General features: G+C 42.5%; 1 protein-coding gene across 1 annotated transcript in view; it reads left to right on the top strand.

Moving 5' to 3' along the window:
• The window catches only part of LOC130477382 (hexokinase-1), a 47,930-nt gene that overhangs the window by 13,488 nt on the left and 16,103 nt on the right, over positions 1 to 18,339 (top strand). The window contains exons 2-9 of the mRNA XM_056849318.1: positions 643 to 805; positions 2,813 to 2,961; positions 6,003 to 6,122; positions 6,713 to 6,808; positions 8,979 to 9,078; positions 9,173 to 9,356; positions 10,895 to 11,050; positions 17,645 to 17,878. Coding sequence (XP_056705296.1) covers positions 643 to 805; positions 2,813 to 2,961; positions 6,003 to 6,122; positions 6,713 to 6,808; positions 8,979 to 9,078; positions 9,173 to 9,356; positions 10,895 to 11,050; positions 17,645 to 17,878 — 1,202 coding nt within the window. The remainder of the gene's footprint in view (positions 1 to 642; positions 806 to 2,812; positions 2,962 to 6,002; positions 6,123 to 6,712; positions 6,809 to 8,978; positions 9,079 to 9,172; positions 9,357 to 10,894; positions 11,051 to 17,644; positions 17,879 to 18,339) is intronic.

Raw genomic sequence — 18,339 nt, 5'->3', positions numbered from 1 at the left:
AATAAATGGCTTGTGACCAGCACATTTTAGAGACCAATTCAATTTAGTGTGACAGACAATGTTGCATAGTGGTTAGAATGTCAGACCAGGATCTGAGAATCAGGTTCAAACCCCCATTCAGCCATGGAAGCTCACTGGATGATCTTGGAACAGTTACTCTGTCTTAGCCTAATCTACCTCACAGGGTGATAGTTGTGGCGATAAAGTGAAGGAAGGTAAAGCAGTGTTGTAAACCAGTTGGAGTCCCCATTAGAGAGAAAATGTAGGGTATAAATAAACTCTTTGGTTCCATTGTAGAGTTTGACTAGGAGCACCATGTGACACTCACAATACACTACTTCGGGAGACCCACATTTTTGGTTGCTCCGTAACTCAGGAATTTCCTTCCTTAAAGGTTTGGCAGAGGCCAAGTGTAAATGTCTTCTGGAAGTGCTGTAGTACTTTTCCATTCATATTGGCTTTTGGTGATCTGAATGGATTAGATGTTGCTCAGTGGATGTATTCAGAACTGTAACTGATGCAAATGTTATTACCTGCTTCAAATTTTCCTATAGACCCTCAGAATGATTGTTGTTCATGTGATTGTTGTTCATGTAACTTCATGCAGGATCTGACCTGTGTTTGTTTGTGTCTCCTCCTCAGATTGATAAATACCTGTATGCCATGCGACTCTCTGATGAGACCCTGTTGGATATCATGGCCCGCTTCAGGAGGGAGATGCAGAATGGGCTTTCCAGGGACTTTAATCCAACGGCCACAGTCAAGATGCTGCCTACATTTGTGAGGTCTATTCCTGATGGCTCAGGTAAGGATTGTGTCTCCTATGATGCACGGTTGCCATTTGTAAACATACCTGATGCCCTGAAACACAAAAACAGTTTCTTGGTTATTACAATGAATGCCATGTGAGCAATGGACTTGTGTTCCTAGAGAGAGATGGTGTGGTGTAGTGGGGAAGAGTGTTACACTAGGTACTAGGATCTGAGAGACCTGAGTTCAAATCCCCCCTCTTCCATGAATGTTTGCTGGTGACCATGGGCCAGTCGCATTCTCCCACAGGCTACCCCACCTCATAGGCTTGTTGTGAGCATAGGATGAGGAAGAGAGAACCATGTATGTTCTCTGATGTTGGAGGAAGGGTGGGGTAAAATGTACTAGACAGAGTGGTATGTGTATGTGTAAAGTGCCGTCAGTCAAGTCGCAGCCGACTTATGGCGACCTCTTTTGGGGTTTTCATGGCAAGAGACTAACAGAGGTGGTTTGCCAGTGCCTTCCTCTGCATAGCAGCCCTTGTATTCCTTGGTGGTCTCCCATCCAAATACTAACCAGGGCTGACCCTGCTTAGCTTCCGAGATCTGACGAGATCGGGCTGTACCATGCTGCCTTCCCTAGACAGAGTGGTAGAGAGTATTAATTCTCCTTGCACTCATCTTTACCTGTTGTCGAGTGTGTTCCTCACATGCAAGGCACTTTTCAGCCGTTTGAAAAATATTGGTCTGGCATGAGCATCCAGGGCTAATTTTAAAATAGGTTGGCCTTAAATGTTAACTTTGTGGCTACCCAGCTAAAATACTGTTTGACAAATATTCCAGGATGCTAATTAAGCAGGAAGAACTTCTATTTGAGATGCAAACTCTTTAACCTGAAGAGAAGCATGCCTGTCTTGTTGACATGGATGCCAATTTTCAGTTTGCAGACGGCATTAATTTGCTGCATATTATCAGAGAGGACATTTCCTAAAGTGCAGCATTTGTTTGAAATGTGTTCCAGGGTTCATTTACTCTTGAAGAAGGCCATCTGCTCTAGTGTGTATTTTCCAGTTTTTTAAAGGTAATGGCTCAGTTCAAACAGATGATGGGCTATAATGATGAAGATTATTTGTACGTTTCGCTTGGTATCAGATGCTTGTAACTGAAGAGTGAAGTTTAATTGTTTTCATTCAGAGTACATTATAAAGCTTACCAGGCTTGAAATGAATGTTAGCCTATATATTTGATACACCAAACCGTTGCAGTGTGTGACCAGAAATAAGCAATCTATGTTGTAGTGTTGCTGAAGGTTCTGAAGGCATAATTCTTGCTATGCATATGAGCATAGTAGGAGAGTCGTGGCATAAGGGATTTTGGGGTGCTACTTCATCTGAAAGAACTGCTGCACTCCTTAAAAAACATTTGGGTTGTTTGTGTAGTCAAGTGAGCACCAAAGCGTTGTTCTTTTGACTATGTGGCGTTTAAACAGTGTAGATTCCCAAATGACGGGGTTCATGTCTATGCAGCAAATAAACAACTCGCTTTGATAATTTGCTGTGGTGATACAGAGTCAGAAAAATACTCTGAGGTGCTGAACAGCCTATTAAAAAACAGTGGAAAGATTGGATTGGATTCAGCCATATTTTTTAACTCAATCTCACCTAATTCCCCTCCTTATGACAGCATTTTTCCCACATGGTTTTCACTAAAGGAAAAGATGGTTGGATCCAATCCTGTGTGTATATACTTGTTTCCCATGTACTTGATCTTCAGTATTTATCTATGCTGGGTATACAATCAGTGGTTTTTATCGTGTTCCAAAGTCTGTTAGTTGGTTATCTGTTCGCTAAACCAATAAGGATTGCTGCCTCTGTTTGGTTGATCTGATAGACAGGGCAAATGTCATCCCTTGGGCTGATCAAATGTATTTGCAATGTCAAAAGGTAATTGCTGATAGTAAAAATTTCAGTGCTAAGTGCATTATTTTATTTAGTTAAGGGTGAAAAGCCATTTTAGACCAGGGTAATTTGATGTTCAACTGTGATCTGTCTCTTCCAAAACAGAGAAAGGGGATTTCATTGCATTGGATCTTGGTGGGTCTTACTTTCGCATTCTGCGAGTTAAAGTCTCTCATGAGAAAAAGCAAACAGTGCAAATGGAGACGGAGATTTATGACACTCCAGAAGACATCATGCACGGCAGTGGAACACGGGTAAGGATCCTTTTAAAGAGTGCTGTGTCGGGTTCCTTTTTACATTTTTCATGTCACATTTATGAAACCGAGATCTCTCCGGACAGAGAAACACAAAAGGACAATGGATGCCATAGAACCAGTCCCCCCCCCCACACACACACAGAAATGACCAAGGGCATCTACTCAATATTTTTTTACAGTTCCCAAATGGAATGGGGGCTGGAGGACCATTTTAGACCTGAAGTATCTCACCAACACTCTTTTCCTCCCGGAAGTCAAGACACAAACACTTGCCACCTTAGCGTGGACAACTGCAAAGTCATCAAAAGTCAAGATCATGACCATGGTGCGCTTACAAGGGCAGTTCCTTGGGTGCGCTTCCTCGCCAGACCCCTACAATGGCTGCTGCATCCCTACCAGTTGCACATCACACACAGAGTACCACTGTACTACAGGCCTGTTAGAGGGGCTGTTGGACATTGCTGTTGTAAAGCTGTCTACTCAGAGCAAGCAGATCTCAGGCCTGTCTGTTCTTTTCTAACTGCTTGGCTGTCTAAAACATCAGCCCAGCTGCTTCAGCTTGCAGATGCGGCATTGGAATATGCCCAAACTAGTTTTGTGGGTTTTGATTACTGTGAAAGGTCAGGTTTGATGGTGCCGTGGTCAAAGGCCTGACTTTGTCTCTTGTACCAATTTCTGTTTCGAATAGCTAATCAAACTGTGATTTCTGTGACTAACACCTATTCTTGCCTTTCATTTACTAATTATAATAAATGGATTATATGACTAAAGAGTTATTTTAAGGTTAGATTGAAAGTCTGTGTTGGATGGTTTGTGAAAAATGTGTCCCAATCCTACCTCTTGAAATAGTGGTTTTTAGGAGCCAGTGCCAAAATGTTCAGAACCCTGTTTCATGAAACTACATGCATTTTTCTTCACTACAAATTAGGTTTGATTAATAATCTTGGTTGGGCAGGATCGTTTAAAATGGACAGTCCCATTAGAAATCAAATTGATGACTTGTGGTAATGGTTTTCAAACTTTTAGCTCCAAAGAATGTAACCTTTGTCTTTTGCGGAAAACCCACTTGTCAGTTGCAATATCTTAGACCTTTCTGTGCAATCCTGTGGCACTGGCACTTGTAAGGTTAGGCACCAGGAACCTGACGCCAGAGCCCCTGTCAGTCCTACCAGTTGGCTTATATTGTGTCACCATCTGTGCAATCTCTAGTGAAATTTTGGCCAATAAAATCCAACAAAAGAAGATCGTAAGAAGAGCCATACTGGATCACATCACAAGTCCACATTGGCCAAAGGCCCTTTGATAGCCCTCTAGCAACTGGCATTCAGGTAAACGTGGCCTCTGAACATGGAGGTTCTATTTTGCTCTTATGGCATGCACTTAGGACAGTCCACCACCCTGATCGTAAAGAAGGGGCAGAGCTGACCAGCTGTGTCCCTTTCACCAGTCATACGATGGGAAGTTTTAGATGGCACAGTGGTGTAGAAAGTGCCGTCAAGCCACAGCTGACTTACGGCGACCCCGTAGGGTTTTCAAGGCAAGAGACCTTCAGAGGTGGTTTGACATTGCCTGCCTCTGCGTCACGACCCTGGTATTCCATGGAGGTCTCCCATCCAAATACTAGCCAGGGCTGACCCTGCTTAGCTTCCGAGATCTGACAAGATCGGATTAGCCTGGGCTCTCCAGGTCAGGTTAGATGGCACAGAACATAAGTAAAATGTAAGGAGGGGCTTTTTGCCCCCAGTACTGCATTGGCAGCTTGGTGATCCAGATCTTAACTTTTTGGGAAGTAATGGTCGGCCCAAACGTTACTACATTTTTATCTGACCCCTTTAAAGGGTCTGAAAATAATTTCGTAGAAAATGAGCAGAGCATGATGTAAAAAGAAAGGATTTTTTTTCTTTTCAATATAAAAGGTTTGCAGTGTTCTGATTTTGCTTGACGAGAAGATAGGAGGAGAATGTATCAGGGGAGCATTTCTGATCTTGCTTGTCCTGACCATACTATTGTGCTTGCGCTGCCCTTTCTCACATTAGCTCCATTGCACTCATCATACCTGTTTCATAACATGGAAGGAGCTGCAGTATTAGTTATACAAAGAGTAGTGCATAGTTTGCCTGCATTTGGGGGAAAACAACCAAACATATGCATTAACTATTAAACACCATTCAGGTGTGTGCTTTTAAAGAATGAGAGAAGACATTTTGTTGTTCATGGGGGTCAGTATCCTGATTTGGGTTATAATTCCAAAAGCATTTAGGAGCCGCAAAGCGAAGATGCGTGCTGAAAGGAGAGGAACTGCTCAGAAGATTCAAGAAAACTGAAAGCTACATTCCATGTTACTAAAATTAGTTCAGAAGAGTTGAATCTCTGCTAAGTGTAGATGAACTCTGTGATATCTAAAAACATTTATTAAACAAGGAGAATGAGTTTTCCAGTATTATAATATCTGCTGATTGCAACTGAAAAGTAACTCATTAGTGCTAGCTTTTCCCTTTGTGCAAAAATTGGCCAGGCTTGTAAATATAGCTACTTGTACATAACCTGTCGACAAGCATTTCCACCCTAAATTGTATGTACAGTGTAAAAATTTATCAAGATTTTCGTGTTTTGCATCTGGTACAGATGTAATGTTCCAATCTCCTAACCAAGGAGAATTGGAGTAAACATTGACTTCAGCAGGCTTCACTGCCATATTTATCATCCCAGTGATTTTGGTAGAGCTTACTTCCAATTAAATTTGGGTGCAATTGCAGCAGTCTTCCTTGTTATAACTCCCGTGAGAGTTGTTCACAGAGAAGTCTGCTGAGCATCATGGCTCAGGATATTTTTTCCTACGTGGGCATTTATTGAAATACATATCAATTGCCTTGATTCTCAAATGCTGTTTACAGTGCTGCTGCCAAAACAATGTAGCTAGTATGGATTCTGTAACTACTTTTCAGGGTTCTCCCCCCAATTATGCTTGTGAAGATGGAGGCATAATTAAATTTTCATCTGACCCTCCAATATAATTTTATTTCCTTGCTTTTGCTTAGCTTTTTGACCATGTTGCGGAATGTTTAGGAGATTTCATGGAGAAACGAGAAATCAAGGACAAGAAATTACCTGTTGGCTTCACATTTTCTTTCCCATGTCGACAATCCAAGCTAGATGAGGTAAGAGCATGTTAAAGGTTTAATACAGGATAGAAAATACATGTTAACATTTGAAGAAAAGTGTTTGACCTAGCTGTGCTGCTGAGCCTTGATAAATTGCTGTTGCTTATGATAATATAATATTGTATATAAAAAACTAGACAGTTGAATTTAAACTTCATCTCCCAGTGGAGATCTCCCATTTCCCAGCGTGTCACACCAGGAAATGTGTCAGTGAGTGCCATGGTGCTCATGGGCACCACATTGGGGACCCCTGGTTTAGACTCTGCTTAAGACAGAGTCTTAGACGTATGAGCTAAAATACGCACATACATATTAAGCATGATTTTTGTGATTCCATAATTGTGCTGGGTCCAAAAATGGTGTTATCACAGTTGCAATAAATGGGAGCAACTGGGTATTCATGTACATTTGATACTTTTTCCATGTGGACTTAGGAAGTCTGCAGGGCAAGATTCGACAGTGATGCTGCATGTGCGAAATGGTCCGTCATTTATTTTTTAACAGAAACTGAAAAAATGGGTCTACAATGAAAGAAAAGTAGCATATTGTTTATTAGGTACCATATTGTAACTGTTTGATTTTATTAGGGTTACCTGATAACCTGGACGAAACGCTTCAAAGCAAGTGGCGTGGAGGGAGCTGATGTGGTACAGTTACTCAACAAAGCAATCAAGAAACGTGGGGTAAAGTTGTCTTTTAAATGTGCATGCATTCCATATATACTTAGATATAAAATAGTTGGTTGGGGTACATGTTGTGCCCCTAAGATGAGAGCTGAGTTTTGTAGTTTCCTGCCTGTAACATTCCAGAATGGTGAGATTTGGGGTGGGCAAACATTTCAGTCTGCGGTCGCATTTGGATCCCTGCCTGCTTTTGAAGGCTCTGATACTGGTTCTTCTTGATACTGGTTCTTCTGGAAGCAGGAAGAAGCAGTGTAAAACTTGGAAGTCCTCAAAAGTAGACAGAGATCCAGATGTGGTCCTCTACCCCATTCTGCCATTCTTAAGGGCCCTTGAGCTGTGCTACTAGGGTTGCCAGCTCCAGGTTGGGAAATACTTGGAGATTTTGGGGGTGGAGCCTGAGGAGGGCGGGGTTTAGAGAAGGGAGGGACCTCAGCAGGTATAATGCCAGAGAGTCCACCTGCCAAAGCAGCCATTTTCTTCAGGTGAATTGAGCTCTGTCACCTGGATATCAGTTGTAATAGCGGGAGATCTCCAGCCACAACTTGGAGATTGGCAACCCTATGTACTGCAGGTTTTTGGGAGAACTGGCCTGCTAGCCAGTGCTGCAGTCTGGTCGGTTGACGCTGTAATAAATCATGAAACAGCTTGAGGGCTGGATGGAAATGTGGCCCTTAGCCATGGTTTGCCTGCCCCTTATTAAGGTGTCTGTTTATTTCATGGCATTTTCATTAAGAAAGAATCATGAAAAGTATTCAGAGTCCCCATCTGTCTGGGGCTCTACAGCCCTTCAGGGGAATATCATACGCCAAATGTAGGCGTGTAAAAAGAAACATTTAATATAGCAGAGCTTCCTCAGTTTCAGACAGTCCACTCTGGGGCCAAAAACGCATGGTCGCTTAGCCCACTTTATTCCCTGTTTCAGCCAGGAGTTATCTCGGCTCAGCCCTGGATTAAACCTTTTTGAACAAACGTTACCTCATCCCTTGTTGGCTCAACCCTGTTTCAAGGAAAAAGGAACCCAGCTTTTCCCATTCCTCTTCTGGCAGCCAACCAGGGGAAGCACAGAAGATTGGCATCTCTCACAGCCAATCACGAAGCAGTGTGTGAGGAGGCAGGATTCAAGCGCTTCTTGCTTCCTGCTACCTCGGAGCTCTTTCTGAGAAAAGGAAAGGCTTTTTTAAAACAAGGCTTGGATTCCCCCCCCCTTTCAGATTGCTCCGTTTTGTGTTTTTTGTTCTTAAAATGCTTTTTAAATTACAATGAAGAAAAGCCTTCATTGGTCAGTTCGAAAGGACCAATCACCAGGAGTGGGTGGGTGGGAACTCCACGGAACCCACATTTTCTGTTTACATGAATCCGTTTGCACACAGTTTCGTCCTTGCTCATTCCAGGTAATGCATACAGTTTCTCCTCCAGCCCGGATTACTTTGATCCTGGCTGAAACAGGGAATAAAGTGGGCTAAGCGACCATGTGTTTTTGGCCTGAGTTAGAGTGGAGTGTTGGAAGCATGCAGCCCAAAACAATATGTTTTCACTTGGGTGTAACTGACTTAGTGAGGTTTGTTACTAAGTACATGAGCCAGTGTGGTGTGGTGGTTAAGGTGTTGGGCTAGGATCTGGGAAACCCAGGTTTGAATCCCCACTCTGGGAACTTGCTGGGTGACCTTGGGCCAGTCACACACTCTCAGCCTCGACCCTGGCAAGTATTTGGATGGGAGACCTCCAAGGAATACCAGGGGTGTGACGCGGAGGCAGGCAATGGCAATCCACCTCTGAATGTCTAGCCTTGAAAACCCTACGGGGTCGCCAAAAGCCATCTGTGACTTGATGGCAAAGAACAAACAAACAAAAAAGCCCCAAAATATTAGCGCAGGATTGCAGTGTAAGCTAAATGATCTTGTTACACAACTATGTTAGGCATGTAATGGTTACTTCCAGAAGCAACCCAGACGTGTTATAGTCTGATTTTTGTCCGGGGGAGTTTGTAGAACGAGGAGGACACAAGACTATTAAGGATAAAGGGTCTGTAGTAGGAAGGGCAATATTGGAAAAAACAACCAGCTAGCAGACATAAAGTGGTATGTTCATTATATCTCCCAGCAATGTATGGAATATACACATACATAAATAACACTGCATAATATAAGCAACTTTCCATTCCCTTTTAAAGGATTATGATGCGGACATCATGGCAGTGGTCAACGACACCGTTGGAACAATGATGACCTGTGGGTTCGATGACCAGCGTTGTGAAGTTGGCATAATTATCGGTATTGACGGTCGATGCCTTTACTCAGTGCAGTGCCTATTGCGATTTTATTTTGTGTTTCAATCTGTTGGCTAATCCCACTCCTTTTCGCTCAGGTACTGGCACAAATGCCTGTTACATGGAAGAAATGAGACACATTGATCTGGTGGAAGGTGATGAAGGGCGGATGTGTATCAACACCGAATGGGGGGCCTTTGGAGATGACGGCACGTTAGAAGACATCCGGACTGAGTTTGACAGAGAGATTGACCGGGGTTCTCTTAATCCCGGGAAGCAACTGTAAGTAAGAATGTGTTACTGTGGTCACTGGCAACAAATAGTGAACGATTTCTTTGCTCCGTAATACTTCCACAATCTGTTACTTCAGTTTTCCTCTTTTCCCTGAATCTCTCAGTTCAGCTTATATTATTTTTAACCAGCCTTTCTGATTACAGCACAAAGTCTGGACATACAGCTGCTTTGGGCATTTGTTTTAAATGGAAATATGAGATATACATGTTTTAACTAAATAAAACATTAAGCAGGATCAAATTTCAGATCCTTTATTGACATAGTACAGTCTGCATAAGCAGGATCTTTATAGTGCCCAGAGATGACTGGGGTTGCTTCTGGAAGAAGGTTTTCCTCTGGCTTAGTATCCAAATTGGAACTTTGGGTGGGGGAGGCATCCACATGATGTCTTTTAATCATTCGCTTTCCACATTCTCCCCCCCCCCCATTTTGCTCAGCTCTTTCCTAAACTGGTTCTGATATGATCTTGTTGAAAGATCATGATCAGAGCATGTTTGCACCCCATGTGAACGGGAAGATGCATGTTTTTAAAGGTCCCGACCACGTTGGGGCCACCCTCCCCCAATACCGGAAGGCTTTTCCTAGGCATTTTAAAAAATTGGTAATTGCTAGATTGCTGTGGTGTTACAGCATTATCAGTGTCTGCTGCCACAATTGACTTAATTCCTTTGCATTCTCAGCTTTCAAAAATATAGGTCTCTAGCTCTTTTTGTTGTGGTGGGTATACCTTTCCACTTACATTTGCGCACGAAAGCTGGGAATTCAGAGCTACTGTTTCATCATTGCAACAGATCAATATCATGTTATAGTGATCTAGCAATTACTGATTTTTTAAGGCCCCCAAACGAATCCTCTGCTGACATGGTGGGATAATGGCAGCTGACAGAGAAAAGTGCCCACAAAACTCCACGTGGAGGCTCTGTTGCCAGTACAAATGCCACCGTACTTGTGAAAGTGATGAGAGGGAAAGGGAGAATCATTGCCATGTAGAAGCAGTCTTAGATGATACTTGGGTTGGCCTTTAATAATCAGCATCACAGAAAGAAGATTTCAAAGGCTTGGGTGAGATTACAGTATGAGCTGGAGCCAAAGCTTTGCAAACATATATTCCGCAGAGCAGCCTCCTGTATTCACCATAATGCAGATCCTAGTGTTAGAGAACCCTCCTGAGCAATATGGGGGACTGTAGTGGGAAGAGAGAATCAATGAAAATTTCCCCCTTTGCACAAATGGAACTTGGGATGCAGCCTTATATTCTCATGTCATTTTATCTTCTTAACAGAACTTAGAAGTAGGTTAGGCTATGGGATACTGACTTACCTAGTGCTACCCAGAAAATTAAACATGGTTGAACATGGATCTGGACCTTGAGGCTGCAATCAAATGCACACTTTAGTAGGAATTGTCCCATTGGAGTTGATGGGCCATGTGAGTAAATATGTGAAGGGTCAGGCTGCACATATGCAGGTTCATCACGAATATGTGTATGCTTGTTAATTTGCGGTATATTTCTTTTATCACTACAGATTTGAGAAGATGGTCAGTGGAATGTACATGGGTGAACTTGTCAGGCTTATCCTTGTGAAAATGGCAAAAGAAGGTCTAATCTTTGAGGGGCGAATCACTCCAGAGCTTTTAACCAAAGGAAAATTTGAAACCAAGCATGTTTCTGCCATAGAGAAGTAAGTGCTTTCTGAAGCTTTTGCGGGGCTTCCAAGGTGATGTCATTTTATCATGGTTAGAAGGACAAAATTCTGAGAATAACTCCTGGATAGGCTTTTCCAAAAAATAAATAAATTATTGTTATATTATTAGCCAGCTCTGACATTTTCCCGGCATCCAGATGTCATTGGAGACCTATCATGAGCTGAAGAGCCTCTGCTAATTGCAGTCATTAATTATGGAAAGCTTGACTTGGCCCTTGGAAAACTCTTGTTATACATAGTTGAAACACAGTAAAACCTTGTTTCTATGTTACTGGCTGTCCTGTTTTTGAATCTTTACTGTTGTCCCTGCCTTTATAAACACATCTCTGCAGTCATGAGGGCTAGAATCCTGTTTGTCTTTTTTTAAAAGCTGGAATTCTCAAGATTTCAACAAGGCCATGTTTCAAATGGCTTGAAGGGCACATGCGGTCTACTGATTGTACTTTTATAACTTTATAATAATTCCATATGTGTGTTAAGTGTCATCAAGTCACTTCCGACTCATGGCGACTCTATGAATCAAAGTCCTCCAAAATGTCCTATCTTTGACAGCCTGGCTCAGATCTTGCAAATTGAGGGCTGTGGCTTCCTTTATTGAGTCAATCCATCTCTTGTTGAGTCTTCCTCTTTTCCTGCTGCCCTCAACTTTTCCTAGCATGACTGTCTTTTTCCAGTGACTCTTGTCTTCTCATAATGTGACCAAAATACGATAGCCTCAGTTTAGTCATTTTAGCTTCTAGGGTCAGTTCAGGCTTGCTTTGATTTACAACCCACTGATTTATTTTTTTGGCAGTCCACGGAATCCGTAACACTCTCCTCCAGCACCACATTTCAAAGGAATCTACTTTCTTCCTATCAGCTTTCTTCATTGTCCAGCTTTCACACCCCTACATAGTAATAGGGAATACGATGGCATGAATTAACTTAATCTTGGTGGCCAGTGACCCATCCTTACACTTAAGAATCTTTTCTAGCTCTTTCATTGGCTGCCCTTCCCAGTCTCAATCTCCTTCTGATTTCTTGGCTGCAGTCTCCCTTTTGGTTGATGGTGGAGTCAAGGAATAGAAAGTCTTGAACAATTTCAATTTCCTCATTGTCAACCTTAAAGTTGTGTAATTCTCCTGTAGTCATTACTTTTGTTTTCTTGATGTTCAGCTGTAGTCCTGCTTTGGCACTTTCTCTTTTAACTTTCAGCAGTAGTCGTTTCAAATCTTCACTATTTTCTGCCAATAATGTAGTGTAATCAGCATATCTCAAGTTATTAATGTTCCTCCCTCCAATTTTCACTCCACCTTCATCTAAATCTAATCCAGCTTTCCTAATTATATGTTCTGCATATAGATTGAAGAGATAGGGAGATAAAATACATCCTTGTCTGACACCTTTGCCAATTGGAAACCATTCCGTTTCTCCATATTCTGTTCTAACTGTGGCCTCTTGTCCAGAGTACAGGTGCGCATCAAAATGATCAGATGTAGTGGCACACCCATTTCCTTTAAAACCAGCCATAGCTTTTCGTGATCCACACAGTCAAAAGCTTTGCTGTAATCTATGAAACACAAGCTGTTTTTCTTCTGAAATTCTCTCGTATGCTCCAGTAATCAGCGTATATTTGCAAAATGATCTCTAGTGCCTCTTCCTTTTCTGAATCCAGCTTGAACATCAGGCATTTCTCGTTCCATATATGGTAACAGCCTTTGCTTTAAGATTTTGAGCATCACTTTACTTGTGTGAGAAATTAATGCGATGGTGCAATAGTTGCTGCAATCTTTGATGTCTCCTTTCTTGGGAATTGGAATGTAAATGGATTGTTTCCAGTCTGTGGGCCATTGTTTTGTTTTCCATATTTGTTGGCATATTCTTGTCAAGATTTTGATGGACCGCTTCTGTGACTTGGAATAGCTCTATTGATATCCCATCTGCTCTCAGTGCAGCTTTCACTTCACTTTCTAAAACTGTAGGTGGTTCTTCAAAAGATTCTTCTTGGAAGGAATCTGTCATCCTTTCATCTCTTCTGTACAGTTCTTCAGTGTATTGTTCCCACCTTTTCTTTATTTTGTCCTGTTCAGTTAATGTATTTCCATGCTGATCATTCAGCATGCCTAACTGTGCTTTAAATTCCCAGATCATGTGGAACAGATCTCTTGTTCTTCCTTTTTGTTGTTCTCATCTATTTCTTTACACTGGTTATTATAATAGTTCTCTTTGTCTCTATGTACGAGTCGCTGGAACGTTGCACTTAGACTTTTGATTCTGTTTGTTACCTTCTACTTTTGTTCTAGTCTATCTTTGGTTTTTCATTTCTTTTGGCTACAGGAATAGTCTTTGCACATTCTTCCTTGATAATATCTTTAGTTTCCACCCATAGTTCTTCTGGTTTACATTCACTTGAACTCAGTAATGCAAATCTGTTTTTCACATGGTCTTTAAACTCTTCAGGAATATTGCTTAGATTGTATTTTGGTGCTATGAATGTTCTGGTGTTTTTCTTAAGCTTTATCTTGATTTTCGATATTAACAATTCATGATCTGTACCACAGTCAGCTCCTGGTCTTGTTTTTGCCGAGAGAATAGAGCTTCTCCATCTTCTGCTTCCAATTGTGCAATCTCTTTGATTTCTATACTGGCCGTGTGGTGATGTCCGTGGTTACATAAGAACATAAGAAAGGCCCTGCTGGATCAGACCAAGGCCCATCAAGTCCAGCAGTCTGTTCACACAGTGGCCAACCAGGTGCCTCTAGGAAGCCCACAAACAAGACGACTGCAGCAGCACCATGCTGCCTGTGTTCCACAGCACTTAAGATAATAGGCATGCTCCTCTGATCCTGGAGAGAATAGGCATGCATCATGACTAGTATCCATTTTAACTAGTAGCCATGAATACCCCTTTCCTCCATGAACATGTCCACTCCCCTCTTAAAGCCTTCCAAGTTGGCAGCCATCACCACATTTTGAGGCAGGGAGTTCCACAATTTAACTATGTGTTGTGTGAAAAAATACTTCCTTTATCTGTTTTGAATCTCTCAGCCTCCAGCTTCAGCAGATGACCCCGCATTTTAGTATTATGGGGAAGGGAGAAAAACTTCTCCCTGTCCACTCTCTCCAAACCAGTTGCTCTAGTCCCTTAATCATTTTGGTTGCTCTTTTCTGCACCTTCTCAAGCTCTGTGATATCCTTTTTTAGGTGTGGTGACCAGAACTGTACATAGTATTCCAAGTGTGGTCTCACCATAGATTTGTACAAGGGCAGTATGATATCAGCAGTTTTATTCTCTATTCCTCGTCTAATTATGGCCAGCATGGAATTTGCCTTTTTTACAGCAGCCGCACACTGGGTTGACATCTTCATTGAGCTTTCCACCACCACCCCATGATCTTGGTCTGTCGCTGCCAGCATAGATCCCTGAAACATGTGTTTGCAATGAACAAATTGTTGTCTTCACAAAATCTATGAATTGTTCTCCTGCTTCATTCTGTGCTCCTAGCCCAAATCTGCCAACAACATTTGATTCTGCTTTGTTTCCTACTTTTGTGTTCCAGTCATTTATGATTACCAGCATATCTTGTTTAGGTGTGTGATCAATTTCTTCCTGAACATTTGCATAAAAACTTTCAGTTTCTTCCTCATCAGCATCTGTGGTTGGGGCATAAACTTGAATGATGCTTATGTTGACAGGCTTTCCCTGAAGTCTGATTGATATTATTCAGTCATACTTTGCATTATACAGCCCCTGACTGCCTTTGCTACAGCTTGCCTCACTATTAAAGCAACTCCATTTCTTCTGTTTTTGTCATTCCCTGAGTAAACACTTTTGTGATTGAAAATGTCCTAATCCAGTCCACTTTAGTTCACTTATTCCCAGGATTGAAATGTTCAAACGTTCCATTTCTTGTTTTACAATTTCAAGCTTACCTTGATTCATATTTTTGACATTCCATGTTCCTATTATATGCATTGAACAGCTTTGGACTTTCCTTTTGCATCCATTCACGTCAACCACTGAACGTCCTTTTGGCTTTAGTCCAATCGCATCAGTAAGAACAGCGCTACTTGTACTTGTCCTCTGCTCTTCCCCAGTAGCTGATTGAGTGCCATCCCACCTGGGGGTCCCAATTTTCGGCACTATGTCTTTTTCTATTTTGGATTGACTCATCATAGGGTTTTCAAGGTAAAGGTTGGTCAGAAGTGGTTTACCAGTGCCGCCTTCTGCACAGTGCTAACCCGGGTTAGCTGTAGTGGCACTGCCGTTGTCTATGAAAGATCCTCCGCCAGTGTCACCTTCCACTACTGCTGCTGCCCAATAGCTAACCTTCAAGGATTCCTCTGCCCCCATCAGCTTTGGAACTGCCTGTTCATCTTCGTGGCCTCCGTGCAGGCACACATGGGTACTGCGCGTGCGCAGGCCAGCCGTGGATCTTTCTGACAAACTTCTGGAAAGGTCTGATATAGGAGCGCGAAGCCACCCCCCCACGGGTCCAATTGGGCGGGAAGAGCCGTTGGCTTGGACCATGACAGGGGGGTGGGGGGGTGGCTTCGTGCTCCTATATCAGACCTTTCCAGAAGCTTTTCACTGCCCACCCAGAGCTGATTTGGGGGAGAAGGAACCATATGCAAGGTGTAACACCACCAATATCATATATGTCCCTGTGTGCATTCCTGCTAAAGAGTAGTTGCAGACTGGTGTGGGGATAGCACAGCCTCTAAAGAATGAAGAAACTTGCTTAAAACATACCTTTGTAAGCTGGCAGAGAGAAAGAGCCGTCATCCCAAACTGCATCCCAAACAGTATCCAACAGGTCCTTCTGATTCTTGATTGTTGATGATCTTGTACTTGCACTCCATTATTTGTATAATAACCACATTATTATGATAGAACAGATTTAGAGAAAGAGAAAGATGGATTTTTTCCATAAATATGCACTCCTATGACAAGCAAATCAGATTTTTCTGAATGGCAGCTGGGTAAAATAACTTGGGTTTTTTGATAATCCCTAAAGGCAGTGAGACAAAAGCTGTTACTTTTAATATGATTTTAATATGATTAAGCAATGCTAGGAACTTTGATAGTTTTAGCATTTCGCAGTAATTGTAGGGTACATTTTTCATGCCTGTATTTTTTTTCTGCCTTTTCCAATAAAAACAATATTTTTGTATCTCCATAAAAGTTTCTACAGGTATTCTGTCTGGTTTGCAGGTTAATAGTTCAAAGAACTGAACTCAAGCCCCTTACTCTTCGTTTTATCAGAATTAAAGGTTGTTAATCACATTTAATGCCCTGACCTGGATGGCCCAGGCTAGTCTGATCTCGTCAGATCTCAGAAGCTAAGCAGGGTTGGCCCTGGTTAGTATTTGGATGGGGGACCACCGAGGAAGTCCAGGGTTGCTGTGCAGAGGAAGGCACTGGCAAACCACCTCTGTTAGTCTCTTGCCATGAAAACCCCCAAAAGGGGTTGCCATAAATGGGCTGTGACTTGACGGCACTTTACGCACGCGCACACACACACACACACACACACACACACAGTCACCTTTAATAGCTAAATCCTGGAGAACTTTGCTGCTAGACAGCTTTGCACAGGCAAAGCCTTTAAAATTGCTTAGTGCAGGTTGTCTGATAGGATGTGGGAGTGAATCTCTTGTTACAGGTGAACTGTTGCATTTCCCCCCTGGATATTTACCTTCTTGCTATGCTTTGAGTGCGTGGGTGGAAAACGTCATTTCTAAAAACAAAAGTGTTACGGGGTGGCGGGAGGGAGAGATGTTTTGAGTTGTGTGGAAAAATGGGAAACAAATGTGCATTTGCTGCACGAATATTGGATTGGGCAGAAAAGTCTTAACCAAGAGTAATTACATCCCTGAATCATATCTACATTGACGACTTTTACCTCCTTTGCGTCCTTGCTACAGTCACAGTCTCACTTTGAGACAGCGTAATCAGGTCATAAAGTTGATAAGAGTAATTGATGTAGGTATGATTCAGGGAGGTAAGTACTCCTGGGTGAAGACCTTTCTACACAGTCAATACTATATGCATGCTTGGTAGGCCAGTGAAACACTTTTCTTGTGTCAGTTAGCACTGTAATGTTTCTGACGAAGTTGCTTGTGATTTTATTCATGGAACTCCCTACGGGTGATATGTTTCCTCTTGGGTTTACTGAAGATTGTATGGATGTTATCAGCTGCTATATCTGTGACTTGACTGTGCGGTCCACATAAAAGGCTGACTTCCAAAACTTTGCCCTTAATTGGTCACATTGGTCCCAAGTAGGATCTAACAGCAGTATGCTGCCTTCCTTTGAAAGGAGGGCCCACCTGCTAATTCCACTAGTTGATCTAGACGTGAAAGCCTCTTTAGGTCATTGTGCTCTGTTTCTTCCAACGTCCCTATTTGTGCCAATATAGTTCCTGTGACCCGGATGACTCCCTGCTTGGAGGCTCTCTTGCCATGCGTTCTTGGACTCTTATAACACCATCTGCTTGATAAGGAACAAGCTCATTGGATCGTGTTACTTAACCATGTCTTTTAGAAATCCATAACTGATTTCAGTCTTGTAATTTCTGTGTTTTTAGGAGCAAGGAAGGTTTGCATAAAGCCAAAGAGATATTGACATGTCTTGGGGTTGAGCCTTCCCATGAAGACTGCATTGCTGTCCAGCACGTGTGCACAATCGTTTCTTTCCGCTCCGCAAACCTGGTGGCTGCTACTTTGGGGGCCATCCTGAACCAGCTCCGGGACAACAAGGGAGTCGGCCGTCTCCGCACTACCGTGGGGGTTGATGGCTCTCTTTACAAGATGCACCCGCAGTGAGTTCTTGTGCGCTTTCCATAATTATCCTTTGGCACCTGTTAGGGATCGTCTCTTGCAAAGGTCAGACGTGTAGCACATCAAGCTGGCATTTGGGCATGTGCTCAGGACTTGACTTTAAGTAAACAGAACATTTGATACAGATACAAGAGGGCAAGCTGCCTTTAACATCACAGTATAGAATGTCCAAAAGCAGCTAAGGAACCAGTTACAGAGCAGACTTGTTACAGACCACTCTCCTGGGAGTGGCAATGTTGGCTTGAGAACTTGACCCACATGATTACTTTGTGCAGGTAGCTCTTTTCACATTGCATGCCAGGAGAGCATGCTACGCACTATCCTCTCAGTATATATGATTGCCATTATGTGTGAAAATGGGCAATGTGCACATTGTGCAGTGTTGGTATGTGCAAATGCAGACACACTCTTGAAATGTTGGACAACGTGGTGCCTACGGTGG

Source organism: Euleptes europaea, chromosome 5, assembly GCF_029931775.1.
Source record: "Euleptes europaea isolate rEulEur1 chromosome 5, rEulEur1.hap1, whole genome shotgun sequence".
Lineage (NCBI taxonomy): Eukaryota > Metazoa > Chordata > Lepidosauria > Squamata > Sphaerodactylidae > Euleptes > Euleptes europaea.
Note: the sequence above shows the minus strand (reverse complement) of the source record. Positions and strands in the feature narration are given on the sequence as shown.